Below are 27,553 nucleotides of genomic sequence, written 5' to 3' on the forward strand. Positions count from 1 at the left end.
GAATGCAAAATTACACTGTAGGGACTCCGCCCTGGGTAGCATGGAAATGTCCAAAGCAGCTCATGTTCCCGCTTAGCAGTATACGAGTATACGAGTTCCAATTTCTCCAGATCTTTGTCAAAAATTATTGTCATCTGTCTTTTTGGTTACAGACATTTTAGTGGGCATGAAATAATATCTCATTGTGTATAGTGTGTGTTTTAATTTATTCACTTCAGAGAGAGAGATGGAGAGAGAAACAGCATCCATGTGCACAGTTCAGCTGGGGGAAGGGAAGGAGGGAAAGAAGCAGACTGTCTGCTAAGTGGGGAGCTACACATGGGGCTTCATCCCATTACCTGGGGAACACCACCTGAGCCGAAATCAAGAGTTGGAAGCTCACTCGACTGAGCCACACAGGTACCCCTCATTGTAGTTTTAATATGCATTTTTCTGATGGCTAATGATGGTGAACATTTTTCTTATCCATTTGTCCATTTGCACATTTTCTAAGGAGCAATGTCTATTCAGATCTTTTGTCCATTTAAAAATTGTATTATCTTTTTATGACTGGATTGTGATAGTTCTTTGTGTATTCTATTAGATCCTTAGCAGATATGTTACTTGCAAATATTTTCTTCATTCTTTATATTTTTTTCAACGCAAAAGACAGAAGTTTTTAATTTCGATGAAGTTTAATTTATTTTTCTTTGGTTGCTTGTGTTTTTGGTGTCATATCTAAGAATCCATTGCCTAATCAAAGGCCAAGAAGACTTATGCCTATGTTTTCTCCTGAGTTTTGTTTTTTTTTTAAGATTTAATTAACTTATTTAGAGAGAGAGTGCAGGTGGGAAGGGCAGAGGGAGCAGGAGAGGGAGAGAGAGAGAGAATCTCAAGCCGACTGTGCTCGGGTTTTATCTCACAACCCTGAGAACGTAGCCTGAGCAAAATTGAGTCCCTTGCTTAACTGACTGAGTCACCCACGCGCCCCATCTCCTAAGAGTTTTGTAGTTTTGGCTCTTACATTTAGGCCTTTGATCCATTCAAGTTAATTTTTCGTGAGTTTCACCACTGAATTGTCTTGATATTCTTGTCGAAAATTAATCAGTGTGTGAGGGCTTATTATTTCCAGAATCTCAATTCTATTTCATTTGTCTTCTAAATCCTTATCTCCTACCCTTCTGCCAGCAGGGCCATTGTATTTTAAAGAAGTCATACAAGGATCGTTCTTTAACATAAAGCAAGGTCAGAATTACTACTTCCTCCTTACTGGTTTAAATCTTTCCCAAGAATCTCTTTCATCAGTAGCCATCAAGATCGCGTCCAATGGGATCTTCTTTTAAATTTTTTAAAAATCGAGGTTATGAGTTGGGCAGGGTGGCTGGTTAATCAAAAGTTAGCTGTATGGTAAAAAGCACTGGTATTCAATCTAATGTCCTTGGGGAAGTTTACGAGCAAGGCCAGGAAGAGACAATAGAAACCTCTTGGCTCAGCTTTCGAAAACGAGCGAGGTGTCAGAGGGGCAGGAGTGTGGCTGTTAGTGTGTTTCCAAACACTAAGACCGGGAACTTTTCCCCTGGAGGGCAGGCTCCGGGCGGAGGCGAAAAGTCTACTCCTCAGCGGAGCTGAGGAGACTGTTGTTCATTCACCCGAGCGACCACCAATAAAGCAGCTCCAGGGCCCTCTCGCCCCGGGGCAGCTCCCCCACCCGTTTTCCCGCCTCTCCTTTCCTCTTTTCCCCATCCCTCCTCCCAACGCGTAGCGGAAGTGACGCAGGGCGTGGCGGAAGTCCCTCCAGCCGCGGTGTTGTGCTGTGGGGAAGAGAGACGGATTTGTAAACCCCGGAGCGAGGTTCTGCCTACCCGAGGCCGCTGCTGTGCGGAGACCCTGGGTGAAGCCACCGTCACCATGTCTGACCAGGTGCTGGGTTGGGAGCGGTCCTTTGGCCGTGGCCGAGGCCTTACTCGGCTGGTCCGCCTGCCTCTCGGCTGGGGCCGGGGATGGAGACGCGGGGGAGGGGAGCGCGGCATGGGGGAGGGGGCGGCCGGTGGGGACTCGGCCGGAGAGGGAGGGGAGTGGACTTAGTGTCGGAGACGCCGGGCCCTGCGGCGGGCCTCCAGGAGCCGCCCTGCTCCTCTCCGGGCCTGTTCATCACCCCCTGTGCCCCAGCGTCTCTGATTGCGGCCTCGCTCGAGTCGTCCCCCCTTCTTTTTCCGGGGTCGACCAGGTGCAGAGCCCAGCGTCCACCTCCCTGAGAGGGTCCCCGGGGAACACGTCGGTCTCTCTGTCCTAGGGGCTGACTGCAGAAGCAGGGCGCTAGGCCCCAGTTATGTAACGGGAGAGGATCCCAGCCCGGAGACTCTCTGGCCCTGAAAAGCGGGTGGACTCCACTTTTTGGTTTTCGGTGTTTAGATAGTCCAGGAGTGGGGACATGGGGGCGGGAGACGTCTGGTGTTTGCTGGGAACCTAAAAAGCTGCTTTCTGTTCGGATCGCAGCTAGGGCAGGGCAGCCGCTGCTCCGCTTAGTCTTTTTCCGTGTGGTGGTGCAGAGCTGTCGCCTCTTTTCTTGTACTTTAACATTTCTTACTCGGGATTGGTTCAGCAACTCTCCAGTTGTAAGAGAGCACTCAGAATAACCGAGAAACAAAGTAGAGCAAAACTGCTAGAGCAACAGAAAACATTTCATCTGAACATTAACCTCAAGCTGACTGATGCTTTTGAGGGAAAGGATGGGAAAACTTCGTGTATGTAGAGCAGTTGCATAATATTCAGGGAAAGCGGTCTATAATGGCAGAGTCTTCCATCTCAGTGTTAGCATCAAGAATTTACTTGGGATTTGCACTCGATCAGGAGTGTTCGCTTTTGCTTGGTAAGTTTTTCTTCCTCATCCTTCTTCAGTTAACCACGTTTAAGCTAGTTTTTAATTCATAAGGTTTTTGTCTGGACTTTGTTTTGTTTGCTCAGATGACTTTGACTTTTAAGTCTTTTTGGATCTTTTGCTTGTTTCGTGATAGTTATCTAGAAAGTTTGTTTTTCATTCAACTTCCTAATGTACTTGAACTTTTGAATTGAACACAGTTATTCCCCTGGTTTTCAACCAGGTTCAGTTTTGTACCACTGGATGAGAGCAAGTGAGGCTTTTGTGGATTTGTACGATTGGGTAAATGTACATTGATATTTTTAAAGCTTAATCATGATCTAGATTAGTTTTGGATGGATCTTCTTAACTAACAGTCTAGATTAATTCCCAAATTGGTATGGGAATTATAAGTGGCATTATAAGTATCTCCCTGGATAGTTGTTTACTTGGTTACCGGGGGAAAGAACAGGTAAATGCTTAGTTTCATCAGCCTTTTATTTTGATGTTAAGAAGCATGTTGAAATTTGTCATAGTCTGATGAAAGAGCAATGTACAGAATTATAAATTAAATTGTAGAATTTATTGCTTCAGTTTGAATACCAGTCATTAAGAGAAGCACGAAAGAAGAAATAACGGACTTGGTACACTAATAGATGGACAGATGTTCTTTTTTAGAAGGTCCTTGAGGTCAAAACTATTTTCATGATAATACTAGTAATTATTTGTCTTTTTCATTGTCATCCTTTCATGAATGTTCACTGGTGTTTTCTAAACACTAACATGACCTGTGATATCACAACAGATTGAAATGTAGAAGCGGATGTGAAAATCCCACAGCTTTCTATTATAAGCCAGACATAAAAGATTTGCAAAAAATGCAAAGTAGTGTTGTTCTCACTTGTTTAGTTTTGAAAAATATTTTCAAATATTTTTATTTTCAATAAAAACTTATCTGCTAATATATAGTGGGTTTATTGTTATTTTTGAATGAATTAATGAATACTTAAAAACATTTCTCAGTTTCAATGTCTGATACTGTAAACCTCAATAAATATCACCAACCTAACAAAAGCTTTATGGGGTTCTAAATAATTTCTAAGAGTATACAAGAGTCATGAGACCAAAAAGTTTGAGAACTGTTGCTCCAGTCTGTTTGACCAGCATCATTATTAATTAAGACCCGCTACAATATCAGTGCTGGGTGCTGAGGATTTAAAGTGACATGAAGCTGAACTCTTACCCTTAAGAAGCTTATGAGCAGGAGTAAGAATCTCAAGTTATTACTGTGCAATATCAGCAGCATGAGACTGAAGCACTGTCCCCAAAAGGTAATACTAACTTAAACCAAGATCTTTTTAGAAGGATACATTTTCTGAGGCACCTCTCAGAAGTTTGTTGCCTGGGCTAAGCTGTTGCAGTTGAATAACAATTTTAGATAAAAAAATAGGTGGACATTAAAATCAAACAAGACTTGAATTGCTGGATCCTCCATTGATGAGTGAGAAATTATTTTGTAAATTTGAGTGAAATACTTTCTTATAATTATATAGTGGATTTGTGAACCATTACTGAATAATCCTCTAAAACAGGTTCTAAGCCCAAATTTCATGGACCCTAAGGGCCAAAAATGCATTGAAATTGTATGGTGTTTTGTATCTGTACACGTGTTTTTAAAATTTTTTAAAATTAATTAATTAATTATTAGCGAGAAAGGGCCTATAGCTTTCATCAGCTTCCATGATCCCTCAAAAAGGATAAAGAGTAACCTTTAACCAATAATAGATCTCATTGGGTGCTCTCCTTTAGCCTGGTTTCACCTTGCAGCAAAATCTAAGCACTTAATATAGAACCAGAAGCTCACTATCAAAATGGGTATGGGTAACTCGTACAAATATTTTCCCTTCCTCGCTTGTATTCAGGTTTATAGTGTTCCCATCCTTCTCACCCATGCCCAAGTCATCAAAGGCAGCATGAACTTCAGGTCTTTAATTCAGGTCTGTTGATTTGTAATAATTGGATGGCTGATTTACTTGAAATGCTAACCGTCTGTTATAAGCAGGTTCACTCTCTCCACTCCCACCTCAGAGAGAGTCTGAATGATTTTCTTTTATTTTCCTTTTAGTCAAGGATTTGGAAGCATTGTGTAATTCTGGTTATCTGTTGGTATCTTACAACCTGCATCAAAACTTAGTGACTTAAATCAGCAGTTTCATATTTTGCTCATCTAGCTGCAATTTGGGCGGGGCTCTATGGGCTGGACTTGGTGTGTCACGGGGCCTTAGCTGGGATTAATGGTCAGGGGCTGGAATGGATGGGCTCTTCATAAAGTCACAAGGCCTCTCTGAGGGGTTTCATCATGTGTTTTGTACAACATAGGAACTCTAGGATATTGATCTGTGGTGGCTCAGGGCTCACAAGAGTGTGACTGTTTCCAGAGAACTGTGTGTGGAACCCTCAAGCTTCTTAGGACCTAGCCTTGGAGGTGACCTCTGCATTCTCTTGGTCAGGCAGATCACTAAGGCCAGCCCAAATTCAAGGGAAAGACATTTATTTATTTTTTGGGGGGATATAATAGGCATATAACATGTTAGCTTCCAGTGTACGGCATAATGATTTGTTATTTGTGTATATATTGTGAGTTGATCACTCCAATATGTCTACTTAACAATCATCACCACTCATTTACAGTTTTTTTTTTCTTGTAATGAGAACTTAATATCTAATCTCTTAGCAATTTTCAAATATGCAATACAGTATTATTAACTATAGTCAACAAGGAAAAGGCATTTAGATTTCATTTCTCAGTGGGAACAGTAACAAAGAATTTACAGGGGGCGCCTGGGTGGCTCAGTGGGTTGGGCCACTGCCTTCGGCTCAGGTCATGATCTCAGGGTCCTGGGATCGAGTCCCGCATCGGGCTCTCTGCTCAGCGGGGAGCCTGCTTCCTTCTCTCTCTCTCTCTCTCTCTGCCTGCCTCTCAGTGTACTTGTGATTTCTCTCTGTCAAATAAATAAATAAAATCTTTAAAAAAAAAACAAAAACAAAGAATTTACAGTTATCTTTAATCAACCACATTAATGGTATTTCTTCTGTCAGGATAGCATTATTCCCCTTCAGTATTCTTTGTCTCTTCCTTATTGTCGATGTTTATTGATCTTACTGTTAGCTTGAGATGGCATGAGAATATGATGAATTGGGTATATATTAAAATTCATAATTATGTATACTACTATTTATATCACATAATAAGATTGGTAAACTGCAGCTATGACTTGAGCATGTAGTTCCTGATACATACAGTAAGCATTCCATGCCCCAAGAGAGGACTGATACAATACAGTCTCTCTTCTTTGTGATAGACATGAGTTGCTGCTAGTGGATGTTGCAGCCATACAGGTTATAGTAAAATATTGCAAATAAAATGTCACCAAAACAATATTTAATTGTTTTTGAAAACTGGTTAGAGTAGTGATGAAGGTTAGTTGAATAGTTCAAATTCAGAACTATAAAGCAGTTGTCAAATATGTCTTTATTTGTTAGCCCCCTTAGCAGTAATCTTCATCTGGGATAAACCTCATTCATTGGTTATGATATTGCCAGGAAAGCTGAAAATGTCTCTATTATAGCTTTTATATATAGTGTTACAATTATTTAAGTGTCTCTCTCCATTAGACTGCTTTTGAGGGTCAGGAATCGGGCTTTATTCATTCTTTTTTCCTGAAGTGCCCGGCACAGTGACTGGATACTTAGTAAGTTTTTGAAGGAATAAGTGGTCAGATTTGTTCACTTAACAGGTATTTATAGAATGTCAGTACGTACTAGGCACCATTCTAGGCCCTAGAATTGGAAGACTGCTTCAAAAACTTGAAGCAGCTGGTATCTTCCTCCTCCTCTTTCGGCCTCCATGATGTTTCTTCCTTTTTGAGGAAGGATTGGTTGTCATGGAGTAGTTTTCATGATGTTTTTACATTCCCTTCTTTTTTTTTTTTTTTTAAAGATTTTACTTATTTATTTATTTTGAGAGAGAGCGTGTGCACGTGCATGTGAGAGAGAGCACAAACAGCAGGAAGAGGGAGGAGCAGGCTCCCCACTGATTTGTGGGGCTCAGTACCAGGACCCTGGGATCCTGACCTGAGCCCAAGGCAGACACTTAAGCAGCTTAGCCATACGGGCACCCCCTTTACATTTCTTGATCTTTATTTCTATTAGCAGTAGATCTGGTAACTTTATCTCTAAGATCAAGTCATTTGCTTTTTCCAGGACTTTGGGATTGTTATGGATAATTTTCTCTAAGATAGGTTTAGTATCCCATTTTAGAATTTTCTTAAAGTGAGTTTTGGGAGGTCATTTTCTGATACTCTGCTTCCTTAAAAAAGTCATGTGGGTATGTCACACATCCTGTTATTGAGCACTTTAACAGTTAAATTTAAAAAGAAAATTAATTTAAGTAATCTGTACCCAATGTGGGGCTTGAACTCATGACCTTGGGACCAAGAGTTGCATGCTCTTCTGACTCAGCCAGCCAGGTAGCCCCTTACTAGTTTAAATTGTGGATATTCCTACAACATAACTTCAGTTTATTTTAGGATACATTGTATTTGTTACACCTTTTTATTTTGACCATTATTTTTGCATTCCATTGTCTTTACTGAGCTAATGGGACTCTGAAGGAAAAGTGGAGTTCTGTTTGCTGGACTCTTGTTCTCAACATTTAGGCCCAGTTATTCTTCACAGTTTTACCAAAGATGCGTGTGCACGCGTGCGCGCGCGCACACACACACACACACACACACACACATTTACAGTTTGCTGGATTTTCACAAAGTGAACGTATTCCATGCAGCTAGTACTCAGATTAAGAACCACTGGCCTGGGCGCCTGGGTGGCTCAGTGGGTTAAAGCCTCTGCCTTCGGCTCAGGTCATGATCCCAGGGACCTGGGATGGAGGCCCGCATCGGGCTCTCTGCTCAGCTGGGAGCCTGCTTCCTCCTCTCTCTCTGCCTGCTTCTCTGCCTACTTGTGATCTCTGTCTGTTAAATAAATAAATAAAAATCTTTAAAAAAAAAAAAGAAAAAGAAAAAAAGAACCACTGGCCTGACTACTAGATTAGCTTACCTGTTTTTATATATTACCATGTTACATAAATGGAGTCATATGGGGTGTACTTCTGTGTATGACTTCTTTTGCTCAGCATTATTTGGAGATTTGTCGATACTGTGCATAGTTGTAGGTTATTAAATTGCATTGTTAAATTGCATTCCATTGTATAACTTTACCACACCTGACTTATTCTACTCTTGATGCATATTGAGGTAGTTTTCTAGGTTCTGTTTTTAATATAAAGCAAATGATACCTATTTACAGTACCTTCTATGTCTGCTTGGATTTCTTTTGGGCTGAGTAACAGAAAACCTGATGTATAGTACATTAAACAAGTAGCAGCTCATTTTTCTTATGAAACAGGAAGTCTGGACATAAGTAGTTAGTTCAGGCCTACTAAGGCAGCTCCACAATGCCTTCATACTCCTTTTTCCCCCATCCATAACAAATGTCTTCACTCTCATGCCTGTCTCCTGTGGGCACAAAGAAGTTACTTTGTGTCTTTGTTCCAGGCAGGAGAAAGGGATGGATGGAGCAAAGGGGAAAAGTATGTGCTAACAAAGTCTGTCACCTTTTATCTCTCGTTGGCCAGCCCTATGTCATGTGGCCATGAGACACTGAGAAATATGTTTTTTAGCTGGGCAAATCTAGTCTTCCCTTTGTAAGGAAAAAGGGGGAAAAGGATGTTGAATAGTTAATCAGCAATGTCTGCCATACCTCTAAATCTGTTTGCTGGGACTTTTGTATACAGTCAAGGCAGTTTGTTCCAGGCTTTGCCTAGGGTCCTTAGTCTAGGCTCGAAGAGTAGTTTTACACAACCAGTGCGATTTTCAATTGTATTTTTAGTTCCTGAGAAGTTGCATATCTACTGTTTAATCACAGTTGTAGGGTTGAATGTAAATTTGCAGAGGATCTGGTGTCTGGACAGCTTGACTTAAACCTTGAAGTTATGGGCCTGGGTCTGGTTGGTTTCATTACAAATCTCCAGTACTGTGCCTGAAGTTTGAACATATGCAGTGTGAAACTAAAAGTGTATGTTTATTTTTGTATTTTTAGAATTGTGGTAAATCCATTGAAATAGGAGGGAGATGATGTTATTGTAATTTGGGTTATACACACACACACACACACACACACACACCCCGAGGCTGAGCAGGGAGCCCAGTTTGGGGCTCAATCCCAGGACGGTGGGATCATGACCTGAGCCTGAGCCGAAGGCAGAGGCTTAACCAGCTGAGCCACTCAGGTGCTTTGTGTTTTGTATATTTTAATAATGGATGTAAGTATTAGAATTATCCAGCTTACCGTGTTGGACTTTTTTCATAAAGAAATAAAATGAAATAAACTGAGGTATTATAGTCAGACCTATGGTTTAGAGTTTAGAGATTTTTTTTTTTTTTTTTGAAACTTTGAGTGAATGCATTTTCTGTGAAAGGTTTTATGGAAACTTTAATATGTGTGTAATGTACTCATACCGGTCTTCTGGCCTATTTTATTTCATCTGCACTGCTCCAGTTCACTCCTCATATTTTGAAGGCAATGGTGGACATTATATCATTTCATCTGTAAATGTTTCAATATGTATCTCTCTAAAAGAGAAGAACTTTTCCTTTTGACAATACTGTTACACATTTAAAAATACTGTAAAAACAGTAAAAATACTGTTACAATACTGTTATCACACCTTAAAAAATGAAGATTTGTTAATGTCATCAGATAAGAGTAAATATGTATTTCCCCAGGATTCCTGCTCCTTCTCTCATCCCCCACCCCCAAGAATGGGCAATTCTTGTATTGCTCGAAGGATCATTGACAAATTGGAGGTAGTTAAGTATGATGCTCCCTTCAACATACTGATTGCCAATGCTGCTTTTTTCTTTTCTCTTTCCTTTGTTTCTTTCTTTCTGATTGCCAATACTTATAATCAGAGTTCTTTTTCTTTTGACTTTGAAATGGCACAGTAAAATTCTTCTCATGAATTTCAGACATTTGTTGGTTTTTTTGTTCTTTCCAGTCTAGTTCTCTTTCCAAATCCAGCCATCTTCTATTTTCAAGCTGTTCCCTCTGTGTCTTGGAAGGAAGAGCTGGTAGTGCCTTGTGCCTGGTAAATTCCTCTACCATTCCAGTTACCGTGGTTCAGGCCCTGGATGACACAGATCTGAAAATTTAGAGTTTTCTGGTTCCTCTCTTTGATTTTGTTCATGTATTTAGTTTTCTTTCCATTAACAGTTTCTTCTGTTCTAGGACTGTGTATCCTATCTAGCCAAATCAACCAGTCCTCTCCGGGGTTCTTTTTTCCCTGATGACCTAGTGTCCCACACCCGGTGCTGAATGAATACTTTCACTGTTTTTGTGACTAGTGTGCCATACCATTCTGTATTGGCTGCTTTTTTACAGGGAAGAGAAGGAAAGAAGACACGCAAAAGACACTGAGATCACTGGGGATGATCTTTGGCCTCTTACCCCCAAGATCTTCTTGTTTTTCAGACAAGTTTGTCAAAAGAAAAAACATACATGAAAATTTGGATGACTGCATTAGGCAAGCATGAGGCTGTTAAATAAGTGGTACAGATGACATTGCCATAGTGCTGCAGAGTTGGAAGAGATCACCAACATGTAGTGACTAGGGAAACGGGTGGCTTATTTTTGAAAATTTCGTATCCTAGTTATTCACATGTTCTTATGCAGTTGAAGTGAATTATCTTTTATTTCCAACTGTCGAATACAAAAAACTGAAAGTGTTTTTACTTGTTGTGACTGTTGTGTACAGTAGAGGTATGAAGCATTAGTAAGATTTTGTGGTATGATACAGAAAATAATGTTGTTAACTCTATTCAGCAGGCTTTGAATAACTGCCTAGTATTTGCCTGGCATTACAAAGATGATGAAGATGAAAAAACTTTGGGTCCTCTCCTTGTAAACTTGTAGGGAAGTCAAGACAAAACTGTCATAGAAAACATTAATTTATTTAACAAGCATATTGAATATCTTCAAAGTCGCAGGCATTGTGCTTGATCAGAAATACAGTGAAGAGTGAGTGAAGTATGCCAGTGAGGAACTCAAAATCTGGTTGAAGATACAGATATGCAAATATGTGGTTATTACAGATAAAAGTAAACATTAATAGATAAAAGTAAAATTAATAGATTAAACATTATGGGAATGTTTAAGAGGGTGATTAGAGAAATCATTTTTGTAGGACGTGATGCCTGAGGGGTATTGAAAGAGGGTAAGAAAGGGTGTTCTAAGCAGAGGTGATTAACGTGTACAGAGATGGTGGAGATAGGGTAGAGGGTGCCATGTGTAAGGAATTAGAGATCAAATTGCGGAGCAAATGATACTAGCAAGAGAGGTAGGAGAATAGTACATGAACTTGTATGTACAAGTACAAGTACATGTACTTGTGTGTCAGCTAAGGACTTTGAATTGAAGATTCTGGGCAAATCAGATTGCATTTTTGAGATGACTTTGGTGGTATTTGGAGAATTGAAGGGAGGAAGACTGGGGGCATCTGTTGTAGTAATATTCATGTGCAACAATGAGTACCTGAAATAAAGCAGTGAAACGGAGAGAAGGATAAACTTGAGAGCCACCAACAGATAACATTGTCAGAAGGATGAAGATTAACTGTGAGATTTAAGAGAGGCAGAATGGCCACAGATGACACATGAGTTTCTCTTTGGGGCAGTTAGTTGAGTGTGTGGTAACCATTTATTGTAATTGGGACTCCAGGAGGAATTCTTTTTCTTTTTTTAATTGTGGTTTTGAAGAAGGAGAGTTAAAACTAGGAGAGGAGTTAGAGATAATGCATTCAGTTTTAGATACTTATATTCAGGTACCCATGGAACATCCAAAGTGGAGATGGCCGAGTGCTTGGATAAATGAGTGTAAAACTCAGAAAAGTTGTCTGGTTGGAGAGGATGACTGAGTCATTTGTATCTGAAAAGTGTTTGGAATCATGGGTCACGGAGGGAGAACAAAGCAGAGGATTGAGAACTTGGGATCTAGAGGAGACCCAGCATTTAAGGAATTAGTTAAGATAAGGAGAGAGTGGAACCTTGGAGGCCAAAGGTATAGAGTTTCCAAGGAAGAAGTCATCAGTATTTATTGTAGAGTTAAAGGTGAGATTTGAAATTGTCTGATGGATTTAGTAATAAGGCGTCAAACTGGAACCTTGGTGAGAGCAGTGTCAAGTGGAATGGTGATGTATAAACCAGACGATAGTGGGTTAAGGGTGAAAGTGGAGGCAGTTAATGCTAAGTACTGACCTAAGAAGTTTGAAGAAAAAGATGAGGACAACTGGAGAAAATGGTTGAAGGGGGAGTATTTTAAAATTGAAAATAAATGCCATGAGAGATGAAGAAATTGCAAATACAAGCATGAAAGGAAAATAGTAGGCCCAGTTGGAAGGTTAGGGGGTGCTGTGGTTTCTGGGGGAGGTTTGGTTTTTTAATACTGGACTTCAAATGATGAGTGGGTTGGATTTCTGTGAGGTGATTTCAGGAGGGTTGAGGGAGGATATACATTCTAGATAAAGGAAACTGGAACCACCCAGGGCTGAAGGTAGAAGCATGCTGATGGACTTAGTTGGGGAATAGCAGATAGTCCAGTTTCCGCAAATCCTCAGGTTTGTAAAGCAAGTGGTGAGGGAGAAATGAGAATTTGAGTTTGTAACGGAGGATCTGGATTCGATGCTGTGGAGTTTGGTTCTAGGCCTTAAAGTACTGGGAGCTGTTAATGCTTTTAGACAGACTGTGGTTATCCAGTCCGAGAAGCTGTGCTTTAGAAAAGCAGGGTGGACGAGGCATTGGAGGAGGGGAAAGAACTCTTTTGTCCTTTAGTAGCCTCTACAGCTATCTTAGCTAAGAAACTGGAGCAAAATCACTCCCATTGTGCCGATGAATTGCTGCTGCGGGCGGGGGGTGGGGATTCTCCTCCTTTGTGTTAATTCAGACAACCGCTTCCTAACACGCCTTTTCCTCAGTTCCGCAGAACTCAGGGTTTCATGGCTCTTTATTGCTCTTCACTGCATGGAATAAACTGTCCTTATCCTCTCTAGATACTTAAGGGACGAAGCAATATATATATTCATATATTCTATGAATATAAATCCATAGAAAGGTGGTGGTGAGACTATTTAAAGACAGTCATCTAGTTTTCAAGTGAAATATTGTCTCACTAAAGCAGGTTCATTTTGTCTGCTGTCAAAATACGCGGTAGTCAGCAAGTGGTGAACGTACTGCAGAATGAAAAACGGGCAAGGATTTACACTGACGAACTCAATTCTGAAGTCTAAGCATTTCCCTGGACTCTATCCTGGATCTTAAAGTGAAAAGCTACTTGCAGTTTATTATGTTCTGTTAAGTTTTGAATGTTGAAGGCTTTTAATTTTTTTTTAAAGATTTTATTTATTTATTTATTTGTCAGAGAGAGAGAGAGAACAAGCAGGCAGAGAGGCAGGCAGAGGCAGAGAGAGAAGCAGGCTCCCTGCTGAGCAAGGAGCCGGATGTGGGACTTGATCCCAGGACCCTGGGATCATGACCTGGGCTGAAGGCAGCGGCTTAACCCACTGAGCCACCCAGGCGTCCCGAAGACTTGGAATTTTAAGTTACTGGCACGAGATATACAGGTTATAGTGGCCCCTGTTATTTTGGTTGTAAAATACAACGTAGTTGGTCTATTCTTTTAAAAAATGTGGATTGGGGCGCCTGGGTGGCTCAGTGGGTTAAGCCGCTGCCTTCGGCTCAGGTCATGATCTCAGGGTCCTGGGATCGAGTCCCGCGTCGGGCTCTCTGCTCAGCGGGGAGCCTGCTTCCCTTCCTCTCTCTCTGCCTGCCTCTCCCTCTACTTGTGATTTCTCTCTGTCAAATAAATAAAATCTTTAAAAAAAAAAAAGTGTGGATTAACAGAAATTATTACATGTTTAACGAGAATATATTTAAGTAAGTGGCTAATTCGGTGGCCAAATTAAGGTAAGGTATCCAGGAAAGCTATTTTTAACACATTGACTAAAAATTTCCAAACTACTTCCGTGGCTTGCTTTTCTTAGGTACTTCATGATGAAATTGTTTTAACTAATTTATTGTATTAACTTCATTTTCATTTCAGTATCCCTTCATTTGAAATTATTTTATTTTTTAATATTTTTAAAGATTATTATTATTTTTTTAATTCATTTGAGAGAGAGCGAGAGTGTGAGCAAGCAGGCATGAGGGGCGAAGATCAGAGGGAGAAACAGAGTCCCTGTGGAGCTGGGAGCCCGATGCGGGACTCCATCCCCAGACTCCAGGATCATGACCTGACTCAAAGGCAGTGGCTTGACCAACTGAGCCATCCAGGCGCCCCCAAAATTATTTTATAACCCTCTTTTCTTGTTTCAAATTTTGTCTCTTCTTTCCTGTTCCTACCTATGCTGTACTTTTTACTTATTCTACTTATTCCCCCTAAGTTTTTTCAGCCAAACCTAATCTTTTAAAATTGGATAGATTGGTTCAGATAGTCTAAAATAAGTAGATGCTATAAAACTGATTTGACTCTAGAGTACATTAGGCTAATATACTCTTTAATTTTCCTTCCCAAATAGATTTTCTTATGCTAATTTGGCTTATTTATATTTCTGGGTACAGTTTTGCAACTGGAGTAGTTAACTTCTGATAGGCTATGAGAAGAGAATCTTGGATTCAGAATATTTTATGGTTTATGGAGAACAAGCTGCTTCAGACTAATAGGAGTTGACTGGGTTGTGGTTTCTAGGTTTTTCCTTTGCAGAGCAGCATAGCACCAATTGGTAACTTATTAGAAATGCAAATTACAGCCTTAGCCCAGACCTGCTGAATAAAAAGCTGGAAGTGGGGCCCAGCAGGCATTTAAAGTCCTTGAGGTGGGGCGCCTGGGTGGCTCAGTGGATTAAGCCGCTGCCTTCGGCTCAGGTCATGATCTCAGGGTCCTGGGATCGAGTCCCGGATCGGGCTCTCTGCTCAGCAGGGAGCCTGCTTCCCTTCCTCTCTCTCTCTGCCTGCCTCTCTGCCTACTTGTGATCTCTCCCTCTGTCAAATAAATAAAATAAATAAATCTTTAAAAAAAAAAATAAAAGTCCTTGAGGTGATTCCTATATATGGTGAGGTTTTAGAACTGTTACTGTAGTATATTATAATAAAAGAGATCTCCTTTTTGATTTCTAGCACAGTTCTGTTTCAGATCGTAATTAGGACTTTTCCCCTTAATTTGCGTGGCAGAGAAAATAATGATTTTTATATTCTTAAGTGCAAATTTTGTACTCAGAGAGATGGGTACTCATTAAGTAAGTAATTAAAATAGCATATGCAGGGATGCCTGGGTGGCTCAGCTGGTTAAGCAGCTGCCTTTGGCTCAGGTCATGATCCCGGGGTTCTAGAATTGAGCCCCGCATCAGGCTTCTTGCTCTGCGGGGAGCCTGCTTCTCTCTCCCCCTCTGTCTGCCTGCCGCTCTGCCTGCTTGTGCTCTCTCTCTCTCTCACTGTCTCGGTCTCTGTGTCAAATAAATAAAATCTTCATTAAAAAAACAGCATATAGGAACTTTTATCTTTAAATATACTTTTCTTTCAGGAGGCAAAACCTTCAACTGAGGACTTGGGGGATAAGAAGGAGGGAGAATACATTAAACTCAAAGTCATTGGACAGGTGAGTTTCATTATTTTTCTCCTTTAACTCTAAAGCGTAAGTAATTTCTGACACCAGAAAAATGATTTAAATAAGGCAAATTATTGAAAAGTGGCATTTTGGGGGCACCTGGGTGACTCAGCCAGTTAAGTGTCTGACTTCACCTTTGGTTGTGATCTTGGAGTCCTGGGATCAGGCCAGCATTGGGGCCGCTCCTCCCCAGGTTGAGGCTGATTGTCCCTCTTCCTCTGCCCCCGCCTCCTGTGTGTGCGTGCACGCATGTACTTTCCCTGAAATAGAATCTTTAAAATAAAATTAAAATGGCATTTTCATTTACTACATATGCATCTGTTGTTGGAGATAGAAGAGGCTGATACTGTTTTATTGATCCTAGGCAGATTTAGATTATCTTAATTTCTCCAGATAAAAACTTTTTTTTGTTGTTGTTAGCATCTTCAGTAGCAAGTACAGTAAATACTATTGAGTGTTAGGGGCCAACCTTAAACCAAAGGGCCTCTCAACCATTTTCCTGCCCCATTCTCTTTCCTGGCATCTCTTTTCCTCAGACTGGATCTTTATTTATATTTTTATTTTTTTAAAGATTTTATTTATTTATTTGACAGAGAGAGAGATCACAAGTAGGCAGTAGGCAGAGAGAGAGAGGCGGAAGCAGGCTTCCCGCTGAGCAGAGAGCCCGATGCAGGGCTCAATCCCAGGACTCTGGGATCATGACCTGAGCTGAAGGCAGCGGCTTAACCCACTGAGCCACCTAGGCGCCCCTCTTTATTGATCTTTTTAAAGATATTAACTGATAATAAGGTTAGTTGAAAATTGTTGGAGGAGTCAATCTTCATACAGTTTTCCCTTCTTATCTGTGGGGATATGTTCTAAGACCCCCCCCCCACCACTGGATCCTTGAAACTGTGGATAGTACTGAACCCCTAAACCCCTATATATACTGTGGTTTTTTTTCTATACTTATATACCTCTGGTGAAGTTTAATTTGTAAATTAGTCTCAATGAGACATTAGCAATAATAGCTAATAATAAAATAGAACAATTATAACTATATACTATAATGTAGTCATGTGAATGTGATCTCACTTGATCCTTACTGTACTCATCCTTGTGGTAATGTGAGATGATGAAATGCATACGTGATGAGATGAAGTGAGGTAGGCATTGTGGTGTGACATTAGGCTACTACTGACCTACTGCGTTTACATATATTTTTTAAACATTTTATTTATTTCTTTGACAGAGACAGTGAGAGAGGGAACACAAGCAAGGGGAATGAGAGAGGGAGAAGCAGACACCCCGCTGAACAGGGAGCCCTATGCTGGGCTCAGTCCCAGGACCCTGGGCTCAGGGCCTGAGCTGAAGGCAGCTGCTTAACAACTGAGCCACCCAGGCACCCCTACTACGTTTATATTTTATGTTTATATCCTTTTCCCATTTTCTATGTTTATCTTATTTTGAAAAATTTATTTTTTGAGATTTTAATTATCTATTTGACAGAGTACAGCACAGGGAGCAGCAGAGGGAGAGGGAGAAGCAGGCTCTCTGCTGAGCAGGGAGCTCTATGCAGGGCTGGATCCCAGAACCCTGGGATCATGACCTACACTGAACAGGGCAGACACTTAACTGGCTGAGCCACCCAGGTGCCCCTTGGTTTTTCTTGTCTATCTGTTGTGAATATTTTCTCTAGTGTCTCTTAACTGCTGGGTGACATTTTCAGCTATCGGTGTCCTTTTTTGCTGTGTCTTCTAGGCTAAAATCTTGCTTTAGAATACAGATTTCCCAATGTCAAGGTTAGGAAAAGAGTTCTTCAAAATAGTAAAAAAGTATGTTAATGCTAGCTCCTTAATTTATCTGGAAATGATTTTAGTGTATGGCATGAGATATGCTGTAGAAATTTTGTCTGTTTGTGAAATTATCCATAGGAAGAAAATTTTTTTCTCTCTATAGTCACAAACAAGAATTGTAAACATGCAACCTTCACTAATACGCACTTGTGAATGTGATATGTAATTGTAAGGATTGGCTTTGAAATTTTACCTGAATTATTTTCTGATAGTTGCCTGATAGTTTGTTTGACAGTCTGGGTAGAAGAAAATAATCTGTGGTCCCATAAATCAATTTGAGTCAGGTTTTTATTCATTTTACTCTTGTGAGAGAAACTGGACTCTGGGGTGACTTCTTGACAGACATGAGTTTCTTGTCTGTTACTTTATGGTATATACCTCTCTTGTAGGTTGGACCACCTTCAACAATACTTCAGTTGTGGGGGGTACTTTTTGTTTGGAGTTGCTTTTGGGTGTTTGTGATAGTTCAACTTTATTTTGAAAATAGAATAGATATGCGATTATGAAGGGATGCATTCTTTGACATAAATGCTTTTATTTATACTGCTAATTTTTTTAAAGGATTATACTTATTTATTTGACGGAGATCACAAGTAGAGAGAGAGCAGAGAGCCCGATGTAGGTCTTGATCCCAGGACCCTGGGATCATGACCTGAGCTGAAGGCAGAGGCTTTAACTTACTGAGCCACCCAGGAGCCCCTATACTGCTAATTTTAACCTCCAAGACAGATTGTTTGTTTTATTAAATTTCTTTTGAAATGGACATAAAGTAACTTTGAAGATGATTAGAGTGTTGGTTTTTTTTTTTTTTAAGATTTTATTTATTTAGTTGACAGAGATCACAAGTAGGCAGAGAGGCCGGCAGAGAGAGAGAGGAGGCAGGCTCTACGCCAAGCAGAGAGCCCAATGCGGGGCTCCATCCCAGGACCCTGAGATCATGACCTGAGCCGAAGGCAGAGGCTTAACCCACGGAGCCACCCAGGCGCCCTGAAGATGATTAGAGTAGTACTTTTTTTTTTTTTTAAAGATTTATTTATTTATTTGACACAGAGAGAGAGAGAGATCACAAGTAGGCAGAGAGGCAGGCAGAGAGAGAGGAAGGGAAGCAGGCTCCCTGCTGAGCAGAGAGCCCGACACGGGACTCGATCCCAGGACCCTGAGATCATGACCTGAGCCGAAGGCAGCGGCTTAACCCACTGAGCCACCCAGGCGCCCCTAGAGTAGTGTTTTAATAAACCTTGTTAGGAATGTTAAAAAATATTTTAGTGGGGAGGTATTAGTGACAGGGTTTATGTTTCTATGTGTAGTATATGTGAAAGTAAATAATTTTTTTCAAGCCAAACAAATAGTTTACACAAAGGGATAATTATTTTTCTTTTATCTCCTTAGGATAGCAGTGAGATTCACTTCAAAGTGAAAATGACAACACATCTCAAGAAACTCAAAGAATCATACTGTCAAAGACAGGTTTGTATGTTATGGAATAAAATACAATGTGTTATATGTCATTAATTTTTCTTGTAAGGAGGCTATCAAAAGAAAAATGATCTTTTATTATTTTCACTATTAGCAGATAAAGGAGAATACTCCTTATACCTTGTTTAATTGCCTTTTTCCCATTGTGGCCCATTTCAAAATTTGAATTCATAAGGTATGCCAGAAGTGTTTTGAAAAGTAACTCAGAGTTGTAAAAATGGTTATATGAGTATTTCTATCTTAATGACTTACCCATATATGTAACAGTAAAGGCAAGTAATTTTTGGTGATCACTGTGAAGTTTCCTCATTTTTAATCATGACTGGTTAGCCATATGTTAAAGTTAAGTACTAGTATTGTTTGGGTATTTTTCATTTTTTATTTTTTTTAAAAGATCTTATTTATTTATTTGACACAGAGAAATCACAAGTAGGCAAACAGGGAGGCAGAGGGGGAGGGGAAAGCAGGCTGCCCTCTGAGCAGAGAGCTTGATGCAGGACTTGATTCTAGAACCCTGAGATCATGACCCAAGCCAGAGTCAGAGGCCCAACCCTCTGAGCCATGCAGGTGCCCCTAATAGTGTTAGCTTATTATCTTTATATGTAGTATTACACATTATTGCTAATTGCATTCTGCATTTTCAACATCAAAGAATTTTTTTTTTTTTCCAAAAAAATAAAGGCGGCTTGTTGATTTACTAATAGAAAAACCTCAGATTCTGGCCTTCATGAGCTCAATTATTATTAGATCAATAATACCTTTAACCTACTTAGATTCAAATTCAGTCTCTCCCACTGTCTGTGGGATCTTAGACAAATTATGTGCTTTGCTTCCCCATTAGTAGATTGGGAATATTATAGTAACTACCTCATGCAGATGACCTACATAAAGCTCTTAACATGATGCTTAAACATGCTCAATGATGGGGCACCTGGGTGGCTCAGTTGTTAAGTGTCTGCCTTCAGCTCAGGTCATGATTCAAGGGTCTTGGGATCGAGCCCCGCATTGGGTTCCCCGCTCAGCAGGAAGCCTGGTTCTCCTTCCACTCCCCCTGCTTGTGTTCCCACTCTTGCTGTGTCTCTCTCTGTCAAATAAATAAATAAAATCTTTTAAAATGCTCAATGAATATTAATTATTATTAATAAAACAGAAAATATAATTGAAATTAGTATATGTAAGAGCCAATAGTTTAATAATTGAATATTACATGATATTAACTTAGGTAATACTGGTCTTATTTTTAGAAGTGTGCTTAAATTTGTAACCAACATAAAAATCACTTCTGCCAGAAAAAAAAGAGATCACTTAGGTGTTAGGATAACTAAAACAGCTCTCTGTTTTTGATGTTAGTTGTTAAATTCAGTAAAATTTGATTAATTGGGGCTCAGTTCACATTTTAATGATATTGCTGGGAGCAAAATGGAGATATTCACAGGGAAGGAACATACATTAAGTGCGCTCTGCTAGATACTTAAAGGCATTGTTGTAGAGTCCTCACAACAGCAAGTCTTCACCCCATCTGTAGGTGATGGAGTTGATTATTGAGGAAAAACAATGCAAAATAAAGAGTTCAATCAGAATGCTAAAGTGAGTAACTTTGACCCAAAATTAAAGGTGCCAGGTTTAGAGAGACAATTAAAACTATCAATTTGGAATCATTTCCAACTTTCTTATTCAGAAAGAATACTCTTGTTCAGAGTATACAGTCTATTTTAGTTTTTTTTTTGTTTTGTTTTAAAGATTTTATTTATTTATTTGACAGAGAGAGATCACAGTAGGAGAGAGGAAGGGAAGAGATCACAGAGAGAGGAAGGGAAGCAGGCCCCCTGCTGAGCAGAGAGCCCGATGTGGGACTCAATCCCAGGACCCTGAGATCATGACCTGAGCCGAAGGCAGTGGCTTAACCCACTGAGCCACCCAGGCACCCCTATTTTAGTTTTTTTAAAAAGATTTTATTTATTTATTTGACAGAGAGGCAGGGAGAGAGGAAACGCAAGCATGGCAAGTGTGAGAGGGAGAAGCAGGGTTCGTGCTGAGCAGGGAGCCTGATGCGGACCCTGAGATCATGACCTGAACCAAAGGCAGACACTAAAGGGCTCAGCCACCCAGGTGCCCCCTATACAGTCTTCAGAAAAAGAGTTTATACTTAGTTCACAGAAGCTTGATAATCTTCTCCTTATATTTACTGATATACAAGGAATAGGAAACTTTTAATTTATCTGAAGTATGTAACAAACACCCAGTAGAGAGATTGAAACATATATGAATATTTATTGAATCATTCTTACATTTTGATGTTTTAGGCCAGTTTCTATAGAAACTTTCTTGACCCCAACACAGGATAATATTTTTTAAAAGATTCTATAATTAAAATCAAAGAATATTTTGCTCTTGTCAGTTATGCTTATTGTATTGTTTTTTAGAAGTCTAGAATTTAAAATCAAATGAAGGGTTAATTTGCATGGTCCCATATATTTATGTATTAATACTTATTGGGAGATAGTTTTAAATTTCTCTAAAACTTTTGGACTAAAGAAATTATTCTTGATTAATACTTATTAGTGAAGCAGTTTCTCTTTAAATGAGTCATTTCTTCCCTTTTAGCTATTTTTGTTGAGTAATTGATTAGAAAAATATATTTTAATAACTTCTTTTGAAACTTAACAGTGTTATCTATGTCATCACAGGTGACTGTCGCTCACCTGGCTAGCTGTAGTGCTGTACCAAATTTCTGTGATTTTATCTAAATTTATTTTGCTTGTATGGTTGGAAACTAGTGAGGGTGCTCATCCAATTTCTAATTTAATCTTTTATTTAGCTTAGAGCTTTTAGAGGAAACTAGAAGAATAGTGGTTTTGAGAGCATAAGCTTAGAAACAGATTGAGCCTTAAATTGCTGTCCAACTTGTATGCCCTCTCCATGCCTTAGATTCCTTAGCTGTGAAATGAAGATAAGGTGATCCTACCTACCTTCCAGGGTTGTGGCGGTGAACGTTAGGATTATGTATGTGAAATAGTTGGTATAGGGAGGACCTAGCAGATAGGTGGTCCTCGATGGTAATTAGGATAGGATAGATATGTCTAGCCTTATGTTCAGTGTATTCCGTTGAAGCTTTCATGTTTGCTTTTTGTGCTCAAAGTTCCTACTACCTGTTTTAAGATTCTTGTGTGTGTGTGTGTGTTTTTTTTAACCTTTTCAGGGAGTTCCAATGAATTCACTCAGGTTTCTCTTTGAAGGTCAGAGAATTGCTGATAATCACACTCCAAAAGAAGTGAGTATAATTTCTTCTCTGAGTGAAGAAAAATGTTAAATCTTGCATTGAATGTTTGGTTCACTGGTATTAAACTAACCTTTTCTTGAATCATAGAAAAATAGTCTTTGGGTTGAATGTCCATATATTGCCTTTAAAAGTCCAATAAAAAGAGAGGTGGTGGAACTCCTGGCTGGCTTAGTCTGTAGACTGTGCAACTCTTGATCTCAGGGTTGTGCATTTGAGCCCCACGTTGGGTGTAGAGATTTTTATAAATAACTCTTTTTAAAAGATTTTATTTATTTATTTGTCAGGTCATGCACAGCAGGGGAAGGGAGAGAGAGAGGGAGAACCTGCAAGTTTTTTTTTAAGAGGAACAAATCTGCTCAAATTTGGCAGATTTCTGGTGTACTTTCTTGGTGATGGTGACCTTTTATGATTCTATTTTTGATGTGTGACCCATTTTGAGAACTTAATATAGAAGTTTAGTATATATTAATATATATTTGGCTCTGTCATCTTGATTTATTTTTTTAATGCTTCTGTGTCTTTGTTTCATTGTATGGACTCTTTGTTTTTATATCTCCTCTCCCGAGAGGTATCTTAAAGTAATAAAGTATGGGAGAGGGTGTGTATGTGTGTGTGCTTTTATATTTGGACAGATTTCCCCCTTCAAATATAATATTTCTGCTATTTCTGATAGTGGGAATGATCTATTGTTATTATTAAATTTTTATTTGAAAACATTTCAAACTTACAGTTGTTATAAGACTAATATAATGTTCTACCATATAACATTTTCATTAGATTCACCAATTAATATTATGACACATTTGCTTTATCACTTTCTCTATATACACTGTCATTATTGGTGGATCATTTGAGATTAATTTGCAGATATCATGGGACGCCTGGGTGGCTCAGTCAGTTAAGCCGCTGTCTTCGGCTCAGGTCATGATCCCAGGGTCCTGGGATCGAGTCCCACATCGGGCTTCTTGCTCAGCAGGGAGCCTGCCTCTCTCTCTGCCTCTGCCTGCCACTCTGCCTGCTTGTGTGATTTCGCTCTCTCTCTTTCTGACAAATAAATAAATAAAATCTTTAAAAAAATTTTGCAGATATCATGACCTTTTAGCCCTAAATATTTTGGTTACCTCCTAAGAGTCACAGTTAAATTATCAAATACAGAAGATTTGACAGTGCTCTAGTACTCTTATCAAATATGTAGTCAAAATAGATTTTGCTATTTATCCCAGAAAGGTCCCTTATAGCTTTTTTTAAAAAAACTTGACCGAGGATTCCATCTAGGATTAGTATCTTCTAACGAGTTATCATCCCTCCTTAGCTTTCTTTTATCTAGAACAATTATTCAGTTTTCATTGTAAGTCGCACTGACTTTTTTTTTATATAAAGGTTTTTTTTTTTTTAAAGATTTTATTTATTTATTTGACAGAGAGATCACAAGTAGGCAGAGAGGTAGGCAGGGGCTTGGGGGAAGCAGGCTTCCCGCTGAGCAGAGCGCCCTATACGGGGCCTTTATACGCTGAAAGCAGAGGCTTATTAACCCACTGAGCCACCCAGGAGCCCCCACACAGACTTTTTTTTTTTTTTTTTTTTTTTTTTTAAGATTTTATTGATTTATTTGACAGAGAGGGAGATCACAGGTAGGCAGAGAGGCAGGCAGAGAGAGAGGAAGGGAAGCAGGATCCCTGCTGGGCAGAGAGCCTGATTTGGGGCTAGATCTCAGAACCTGGGGATCATGACCTAAGCTGAAGGCAGAGGCTTTAACCCACTGAGCCACCCAGGCGCCCCCTCCCCCCAGACATTTTTAAAGAGTTCAGGCCATATTTTAGAATGTCCTTCTGATGTTGCCTCATGGTTAGATTCGGTTTTGCATATTTGGTAGCAGGAGCACAGAGTGAAGCTTTGTGCTCTCAGGTGCATCACATCAGGAGCCACATGATGGCCACTTGGCCTGTCCTGGGTAACATTAACTTTGGGCAACTTTGGTAACTGCCAGATCTATTTGTTGTTATTTTCCTTATTTTTTTAGCTTTTATTTATTTGACACAGAGAGAGAGATCACAGGTAGGCACAGAGGCAGGCAGAGGGGGGTGGCAGGAAGCAGGCTTCCCACTGAGCAGAGAGCCTGATACTGGGCTCAAATCCCAGGATGCTGGGATCATGACCTGAGCCGAAGGCAGAGGCTTAACTTACTGAGCCACCCAGCCGCCCCAAGTTATTTTCCTTTTTAATTAATAAATAATTTGTGGGGAGATACTTTGAAACTGTATGAATTTTCTTTAGAGATTGCCCAGTGGGGTTGGTGTCTGTGCTCTTTTTGACATATCTCCATCTTTTTTTTTTTTTTTTTTTTTTTTTTAAAGATTTTATTTATTTATCAGAGAGAGAGGGTGAGAGAGCAAGCACAGGCAGACAGAATGGCAGGCAGAGGCAGGGGGAGAAGCAGGCTCCCTGCGGAGCAAGGAGCCCGATGCGGGACTCGATCCCAGGACGCTGGGATCATGACCTGAGCCGAAGGCAGCTGCTTAACCAACTGAGCCACCCAGGCGTCCCTATCTCCATCTTTTTTCAAGTTTTTATTTTGAAATAATTTTCATCTTACAGAAAATTTGTAAGAATAGTACCAAAAATTATACTCTCTTCCACCTACTTTGGCTTATTTTTAAAGTTTGGCCACCTTTACTTATTTCCTTCTGCCTATATATATGTATTTATTACTACTTTGGAGTAGATTGCATATACCACTGGCATTTACTACTGAATATTTTAGTGTGCATTTCTTAAGAATAAGTATATTGTTTTACGTAACCCCAGTGCTCATAAATTCAGGACACTTAACACTGTTAGAATACTTTACAACCTAATTTTATCATTTGTCCCAATTGTGTCTCCTGTAACAAATCTTCTCCTCCATCACATGATCCGGTTCGGTATGAAGATGTTTTATTTAGGTGTCTCTTTAATCATCTTTAATTTGGAACAGTTCCTCAGTCGCCTTTGTCTTTCATGACATTTATATTGTTAAAGGATACAAACCAGGTGTTTTCTACGAAGTCCCTCAATTTGGGCTGGTCTGTTTCCTCATGATTAGATTCAGGTTATGCATTTGGGGCTGGAATACCACATAAATGGTGATGTGTCTCTTAGGGTGTAATAGCTGGAATACATGAAGTCAGTCCCTTTATTATCAGTAAACAGTGATGTTTATTTTTATCACTCAGTTTAATTGGTTTCTTTTTTTTTTTTACAGTACAGTTGTTACTTTTCCCTGGTTTAGTATCAACCTACTTTCTTGAGTACTTTTATTTTCTTTTAAGATTTTATTACTTTTTTATTTTTTAAAGATTTTATATATGTGGGGCGCCTGGGTGGCTCAGTGGGTTAAAGCCTCTGCCTTCAGCTCAGGTCATGATCCCAGGGTTCTGGGATCGAGCCCCACATTGGGCTCTCTGCTCGGTGGGGAGCCTGCTTCCCTTCCTCTCCCTCTGCCTGCTTGTGATCTCTGTCTTTCAAATAAATAAATAAAATCTTTAAAAAAAAATAGATTTTATATATTTATTTGAGAGAGAGAGAACAAGCATGAGAGGGGGAAGGTTGGAGGGAGAAGCAGACCCTCTTCTGAGCAGGCAGCCCTCTGCGGTACCTTCTTCCTCTACCTCTCCCCCACCCCCATGCTCACACTCTAAGAAATAAATAAAAAAGACACTTTCTATGCTGAATAAACTGGGAGGTGAAATTGCTCAGCAGGAGCAAATGAATGACTTCACAGGTAGAATCAGGAAGAAAGACATACATACCTCTTACGTTCTTTAGATTAAAGGAAACCTAGATTCTTTTTTTTAAAAAATATTTTTATTTATTTGACAGAGAGAGATCACAAGTAGGCAGAGAGGTAGGCAGAAAGAGAGAGAGAGGGAAGCAGGCTCCCCATTGAGCAGAGAGCCCGATGTGGGACTCAATCCCAGGACCCTGAGATCATGACCTGAGCCGAAGGCAGTGGCTTAACCCACTGAGCCACCCAGGCGCCCAGGAAACCTAGATTCTCTCTTTTTTTTTTTTTTTTAATTTTTTAATTTTTAATTTTTTATTTTTTTTGGAAACCTAGATTCTTAAAACAGGGTAATGATGGATCACTTTTGTATCTTTTTGTACTTTAAAACAATGGCCACATAATTGCAGCCAATTAAAAAATAGTGCCGTTATATTCTAACGTTTTCTTATCCTCTTACAGCTGGGAATGGAGGAAGAAGATGTGATTGAAGTTTATCAGGAACAAACAGGGGGTCACTCAACGATTTAGATATTCTTTTTATTTTTTTTCTTTTACCCTCAATCCTTTTTTATTTTTAAAAATAGTTCTTTTGTAATGTGGTGTTCGAAACGGAATTGAAAACTGGCACCCCATCTCTTTAAAACATCTGGTAATTTGAATTCTAGTGCCCATTATTCATTATCACTTGTTTTCATTGTGCTGATTTTTGGTGATCAAACCTCAGCCCTGTTCATATTATCCTCTCCTTTTTAAAAATTACATGTGTGCACAGAGAGGCCACCTTTTCCAGGACTGTGCATTTTCAGGCTTGTGATAAATAAGATCGACCATGCGAGTGTTCATGATGACTTTCCAATTGGCCCTGAAGTTCTAGCATGTGATGGCTTCGCTCCTGGACTGTGACTTTCAGTGGGAGATGGAAGTTTTTCAGAGAACTGAACTGTGGAAAAATGACCTTTCCTTAACTTGAAGCTACTTTTAAAATTTGAGGGTCTGGACCAAAAGAAGAGAAACACCGGGCTGGAGTCGAGATGACCGAGATGGGGAGAGTAATGACTAACTCCAAAGACGGCTTCACTGAAGAGAAGGCATTTTAAGATAAAAGAAAAGTCTTGTCAGAAGATCCCAGAAAAGTTCTAATTTTCATTAGCAGTTAATAAAGTTATTCATGCAGATGTGTATTCAACAGAACACTGCTCTTTTTGATTTTATTTGTACTTTTTGGCCTGGGATATGGGTTTTAAATGGACATTGTCTGTACCAGCTTAATTAAAATAAACAAAGTATTTGTAAAAACCGTACTAACGTTTATTTTATTTTTAATTGTATAGTAAGAAAAAATGCCTATAACAAAGTTTTCTTGCATAATACTGGAAATTATTGTTTGTACATGGTACAAATAAATTTTTCAGTACTGTACAGTGATGATCATGACTTTGAAGCACTGAAAGCTACTGAAGTGCCTTTGAATTAAGGGTTTCATTAAGGCCACACTACCTTCTTAAATACTCAGTGTTCTGTTTTTTTGTTTTTTTTTTTTAAACTGGATATTCCTGTATGGTGCATATCTATGATATAGTTCCCAATCATGT

At 39.6% G+C, this 27,553-nt stretch overlaps 1 protein-coding gene and 1 pseudogene across 3 annotated transcripts in view; one reads left to right on the forward strand and one right to left on the reverse strand.

Annotated features, from left to right (window-relative positions):
* LOC309843996 (small ribosomal subunit protein uS2B pseudogene) overlaps positions 1-1,889 on the reverse strand; it is a 25,491-nt pseudogene extending 23,602 nt beyond the window's left edge. Inside the window, exon 1 of the transcript in view lies at positions 1,842-1,889. The product of the transcript in view is annotated as a small ribosomal subunit protein uS2B pseudogene (transcript). The remainder of the gene's footprint in view (positions 1-1,841) is intronic.
* SUMO1 (small ubiquitin like modifier 1) lies at positions 1,624-27,262 on the forward strand. Of its 2 annotated transcripts, XM_082688914.1 has the most exons (5): positions 1,624-1,899; positions 15,524-15,598; positions 18,832-18,909; positions 22,118-22,189; positions 26,421-27,262. In XM_082688914.1, exons 1-5 carry the CDS (start codon positions 1,888-1,890, stop codon positions 26,487-26,489), a joined length of 306 nt encoding a protein of 101 aa, XP_082545040.1. In that variant the 5' UTR covers positions 1,624-1,887; the 3' UTR covers positions 26,490-27,262. The 2 variants fall into 2 exon arrangements, with proteins under 2 accessions (XP_082545040.1, XP_082545041.1); XM_082688915.1 differs by lacking the exon at positions 22,118-22,189 and having other exon boundaries at positions 1,740-1,899.
* Positions 27,263-27,553: the final 291 nt, after the last annotated feature.

The sequence above is a fragment of the Mustela nivalis genome (genome assembly GCF_964662115.1).
Source record: "Mustela nivalis genome assembly, chromosome: 11".
NCBI lineage: Eukaryota > Metazoa > Chordata > Mammalia > Carnivora > Mustelidae > Mustela > Mustela nivalis.

What these genes read in the sequence shown, in the direction of transcription:
- SUMO1 (XM_082688914.1), top strand. An exon ending in AATCATACTGTCAAAGACAG is followed by an intron (nt 18,910 to 22,117) that starts GTTTGTATGTTA and finishes TAACCTTTTCAG; the next exon opens with GGAGTTCCAATGAATTCACT. An exon ending in ATAATCACACTCCAAAAGAA is followed by an intron (nt 22,190 to 26,420) that starts GTGAGTATAATT and finishes ATCCTCTTACAG; the next exon opens with CTGGGAATGGAGGAAGAAGA.